General features: G+C 39.7%; 1 protein-coding gene across 1 annotated transcript; it reads right to left on the reverse strand.

Moving 5' to 3' along the window:
- Positions 557-2406, reverse strand: LOC109823251 (serine/threonine-protein phosphatase 7 long form homolog). The gene is made up of 7 exons (XM_020389534.1): positions 2264-2406; positions 2104-2191; positions 1594-2016; positions 1449-1509; positions 1250-1356; positions 749-777; positions 557-707 (listed from the first exon to the last, which is right to left on the reverse strand). The coding sequence occupies exons 1-7, from the start codon at positions 2404-2406 to the stop codon at positions 557-559; spliced, it is 1002 nt and encodes a 333-aa protein (XP_020245123.1).

Consider the following 6194-nt stretch of genomic DNA (forward strand, 5'->3'; position numbering starts at 1 on the left):
ATGCTTTTAGGAATGTTTTTTTTGGAAAAATATTGAACGTTGAAAGTGGCCGGCTTTCTGATAACCCCTAAACTTAAAGGTATTTCCTGATATCTTTAACGTTATAGGGCCGGGTTATGTAATAATATGTACTCTCCTGAGATGCACGAGAGAGTTGAGTACAAATCTTATCAGAACGCTCCTCATGGTACGGAAGCCCCGTGAGCCTTAGCATTGGGAGTGTTGGAGGTAATTGGTAGAGTGTTGGAGGGTAAAGTGGTACTTACACACATTCATTTGCGGTTCAAATTGCATGCCCTGCAATATTATGTTGGACAAATTTTCAAAATCAACCAATTTCGAAATTTAAATAGCAAAATCGACCTATTCGAAGTTTAATCAGCAAAACCAACCCTTTTCTTCTGAAAAGGGTCGGTTTTGCTGCCGAAAAATTTTTACGACATACATGGGACTGCTAGCCCCGTGTATTTCATGGCAGTTTGAATAACACGGGACTAGCAGTCCCGTGTTTTTTGCAGAGACTAACATCTCTGCAAAAATGAAGTGCACGGGACTGCTAGTCCCTTGCATTTTGCAGAGATTGCAAAAATGAAGTGTACGGGACTGCTAGTCCCGTGCACTTCCTGGGCGCAATGAAATGCACGGGACTAGCAGTCCCGTGCATTTCCTGCACATTCACACATGCATTTCTGCTACGGGATAATTCCCTGTACAAACTCATATTTCAAATGCAACAATCATAAATTACACCATTGCATAAACATATATATCAATTCCCTGTACAAACTCATATGTCAATTCCATGTATAAACACATCAAATCTAAAAATCATAAAATACACCACAAACTTACGAATCCAAATCCAACAAATCACGCTACAAACTTACGAATCCAAATCCAACAAATCACGCCACAACCACTTACAAATCTAATAAGTCACACCACAATCTCAGCTACAAATCCAAAAACCATCTATTGTCCCGAAATACGTTTGTAATGTACATATCAAAATAGGATTGTAATTTATATAACAATACCAATTAGCTTACATACATCCAAGAACTCTTCTCCTCCTCCTTTGTCTTCGGCCTCCTCTATCCCGACCTTCGATGAGTTCATGATCCGGTTGCGTTTGTGGTTGTGACGGTCCAGCTCCATCGTCAACACGTTGGGAAGGCCCAGCTTCATTGTCGTTTCTGCGTCGTCCTCGTCTGTGTCGTTGTTGACGTGTGTATACTAATTGAGGTACTTCTCGTCCATCATGAAGGTCTTCATGAGTTCGATGTAAGGCTTGGTGAAGCCTCTGCATTATCGACTGATATATTGATGCATGTTTCTGTGCTTCGGGATATGTACCTGCGAGAGATAATTCAAAAAAATCCGAAATGCAAAAATTACTTTAAAATTCAAATTACAATATGTAAATTTTATATTTAATTCTATATTACCTGCTCCAGCCAATTCCAAGCCACTATTTGCAATGGTTTGAACATCATCTATTGCTGATACCTGCAAATTTTTAAAAAAACATAATTTAGCAATATTGAAAAATTCTAATAAAAATGAACCTAAAATAAATTTGAAAATACTTACTAATTCTCTTTCATCTATACCCCGAGGCACATATCCTCTTTGCAACTCAACCGAGGATGTGGTCGCATGGAGTATCCATCTTCTAGTTATCCTCCAATACCAAGTGTAGTAATCTGATTCCTGGGGAGTTGGCTCGATTTGCTCAACAATACAAAAATGTCTATCATTCCATCTGTGTATATAATTTTGATGCTCAGCTGCCCAGTCCTTTTGTTGGCCTCCTTTCTTCGCCTTCCTCTCTATTTTTTCAACAAATTGCGGAACATGTTGTGCAAGACCAAATTGTCGAAGCACGCGGTCCGGTACATGCATTTCTACTATCTCGAAACATATTAGAGGAACTCTGGCTCTCCATATAACTGGGTATTCTGTGCATATCGGGGGTAGATGATCGAGAAATGGGGTGTAGGGCTCCCATTCCATCTACAGAGTATTACATATAATTGTTGCATATCATTAAAACGAAAGTTGATATATAGAAGAAAAAACTCGTTTTTATAGAAATGATACCTGAAAAATCTTCATGCGGTCAAGCTCATTTCGGTAGAAATCTAACTGTCTCGCCGGGGTCTCGTCAAAACATTTTTGGACATTCCATCTGTGTTAGTTTCAAAATTCAGTACCAAATGAATAACTACAATTATATTTACTACGTTAAAAAATATAATACCTGCATCCTAGTGGAATTTGTCCGTCTAATTGTAAATTCACGCATAGTCTCGGCTTCAAATGCAGCCTCTCCCATGCCCATACTTGCAGTAAGCTGAGACACCCTTTGAGGTCACTATTTTTCATGAATGCAACTTTAGACATCTCTCTATATAGGTACGCCAAAACCGCACTACCCCACGATAACGCACCACACGTGTCCAAGTCCCCGATAAGTGGTAACCACCTAGCATTTTCACAACATTTCAAGTTATCAAAATAAGCTAAATGAACAGACATAATTGTAAATACTGATAAAAATGATACCTGGCATGCACTTTATCTTTACTCGAATCTGGAAATAATATTGAACCGATCATGTGCATAATGTATGCACGTGCATGTTGCTCAATCAATATTTGTGGCGCATCAAAAGGCAACGGTACCGAGAAGGTCTCTTTTAGCCACATCAAAAGGCAACGGCACTATATATTGTCTACATTAAAATAAATCACAATTTAAATATGTCAATTATTACCAATTAATTGCTATCTATTTAGTCTAGCTGGACAACGAGGTCGAGTATGTCCCGGTTGTTTGCAAAGACTACATTTTTTATGCTTGACAATTCCTTCTCGTCCTTGATCCATGGTTCCCCTAATTCGTACAGATCGTGGTCGACCTGCTTGTCTCTTGTATTGAGGTAGAATTAGCCGTGGTCCAGTATATTCGGGCCAATACCGACTATCATCGGGTGGATGAAAACTCTCACTGTATGTCTTTCGGTAATGAATTGTTAAATACCATGGTGAACAATACCGATTCTATGGAATTCTCGCACCACCCGGCTGATTGGAGGAAGCCGCAAGAACATGTGCACAAGGTATTTTTTAAAGTTGTGGTATGTTACATGTGTAAGTGCAATCAACATCAAACAGTTTAACGGTGTAGATACCGTCATAATCCTGCACCTGCCATTCATTGTCATTGAATACAGTAATTTGACATAATCTTGCCGCCTCAATTCTTCTATGCAAAATAGACTCATTCTTTGGTGTGTAACGCGTTGTCCAGTCTACACCGTCCTCACGCCTTTTGTTGAAGTATGAGTTTAGCCTATAGAACGTTCTTGCAACCAATGATTGTATTGGCATAGCTCGTGCTCCTTTAAGAACGCCGTTAAAGCTCTCGGAGCAATTAGTTGTCATCATGCAAAACCGCACACCCTCATCCTTACATAATGCCCATCGATGCTCGAATTGAGGCTTCAAGTTATGTTCAATCCAATTATGTGCATCTAATGACAAAGACTTGATCTTCTCTCTACAATGTTCATACACTAATGTATCGGTTGCACACCCAGCTTGCCACAAAAGATTTTGCAAATTAATCTCACCGTGTTTTTTCTTAAAATTATCTCTTATATGCCTCAAACAATATCGATGGTGATGTGGTGCACCAAAACCCTCATGTAATGCCCTTATAATTCCTTTCATCCTATCTGAGATAAAAGTAATTAATCTGGGCGCACGGACACTAGGAATCCACTTGTATATAAGTTCAAAGAACCACTTCCAACTAGAAGTATCCTCTACCTCCACAACTGCAAATGCTAGAGGAAATAAACCGCCATTTGCATCTACACCGGTCGCCACAAGAAGCACGCCTTTGTACTTGCCATATAGATGTGTACCGTCAATGCTCAATAACGGACGACAAAAAGTGAAGCCCTTAATAGCCGGACCAAATGCCCAAAATACTCGAGTGAACCTCTCCATCCCCGGTGCAATCTCTTCAGACAATATTTCATATTCAGTACCCGGATTATTTCGTTTGATAGCTTCAAGATACTGTGGAAGTAATTCATATGATTTTTCCCAATCTCTAAATATTTTCGACAACGCTTTCCTCCTTGCATCATATGCCTTATATTTAGATATCTTAATGCCCCGCATATCATATACCCTTTGAAATATCTGACTTGCATTTAGATCAAGTTCAGCTCTAACTTCAGGCATAATTAGCTTACACATATAAGAGGAAGATGCAGAATAATGATCGACGTCCACCGAAAGATTGCAACATGTATGAAGCCCGCAATATCTAGATATTACAAATTGCCCATTTGTTGATTTCCTCACAGCGGCATTTAGCAACCAAGGACATTTCCTGTTTCTCTCATCTTGCTCATTTGCATGCTCTACTTCATTCTTCTCGTTGAAATAACATTTTACATAGTAGTTGGTTGCATTAGTTTTTACAGGCTTGAATTTGACCCGATTTTTGATAGACCATTCTCGCACCGCAAAGATTAATGCTTCCTTGCTCTCGAATAGGTCCCCTTTTTTAAAAGTGAAGTCCTCAGGCCGTTGAAAGTTTGGACCAACATCAACAAATTCAGCTTGCGAAGTATTTATCCAATCTTCATTATGAAACTCGTCGGGCAACGGATCTTCAACTTCCACATAATCATTGTTAACATTAAATTGATCCATCCAACGAGAATCATCATCGATTCCAACTGCCACATGCATGCTATCAATTTGCACGTCTTCTTCTTCAATATCTTCTGAGTCATCATTTACTTCTTCTTCTACAATTGATCCGGCCGGTAGATCACCCGTAACATAGCCCGATGCGTCGTTAAATATAATACTTGACGTCCCACCAAGACAATGCCCACTTAAATGTTGTAGTTGACACCACGGCTCTTGACTTGGAGATGTCATAAAACCACTCGACTCATTGTCTAAGTCCATCATCCGAGAAAACTCTCCTTGTGGTCGTGAAACTTGGGCAAATTCTTGAATCGGATACTTCTCAATGAACAACTCAACTGACACTTGCTTCTCCACTAATTGTTTCATGTCATTCAATTCCTCATCGTCGGTAATCGCCACAGCAATAGTTCTACTCTCATTTACCGGACAATTGAAGAACACTTTAATTGCATAACATGCTTTATTAATTTTCGTAACTCTGTGTATTTCATTCATCATTCCATCAAAATTTAATGACTTGGATAGCATAAACATTTTCCTAGAACCTCCCTCATACATCGGCATACTATTCAATCCGACGCCGAGGCTCCCATTGAAGAAGCAAATAATGGGTATAGAGTTTGCCATCGAAGCTGAAAATCAACAATCCATCATATGTAACATTTACCTTGATCGGCGGCGACGGTCGGAGCGAACTTGGTCGGCGGCGGCGGTGGTCGGAGGGTGCTTGGTCGGCGGCGGAGGTGGTCGGAGGGTGCTTGGTCGGCGGCGGAAGTGTCGGCGTCGGTGGGTTTGAGGAGCGGGTGAAAGAGGGGGGTGAAAGGGTTTGGGTGAAAAGGAGTGCGGTCAAACTCACGGGTGGGTTTTTTACCCCCCGATCGCACGAGACTGCTAGTCCCGTGTTATTCAAACTGTCATGAAATACACGAGACTAGCAATCCCGTGTATGTCGTAAAAAAATTTCGGTAGCAAAACCGACCATTTTCAGAAGAAAAGGGTCGGTTTTGCTGATTAAACTTCGAATAGGTCGATTTTGCTATTTAAATTTCGAAATTGGTTGATTTTGAAAATTTGTCCTATTATGTTGGGTGTATTTAATTACACACTTTAAAATGTACCTTTCTAATAAGATTCATACTCTACGTCTTTGAAAATGAGGGTGTATTTATCTTGCAGGCTATCGATTATAATTTTATTTCTCTAAAAGCGCGTTTCCAAAAATTGCGGCTGCAAAGACAAAGAAAATGAAAGAACGTTCGTTGAAGCCGGTTTTGCTTGTCCTAATATCCTCAACAAACTCAGTCAACAACACGGACACGTAACTTCGCTTAGGAGCCAACCGAACTAATCGAAGGCAAAATAAAATTGAAGGGGTTAAAAAAAAATCATAATCCAAGTCGGTGCAAGTGAAAAATAAATAGTTAATAATAAAATTCACATATATTATTATTT

This window comes from Asparagus officinalis, chromosome 9, assembly GCF_001876935.1.
Source record: "Asparagus officinalis chromosome 9, Aspof.V1, whole genome shotgun sequence".
Lineage (NCBI taxonomy): Eukaryota > Viridiplantae > Streptophyta > Magnoliopsida > Asparagales > Asparagaceae > Asparagus > Asparagus officinalis.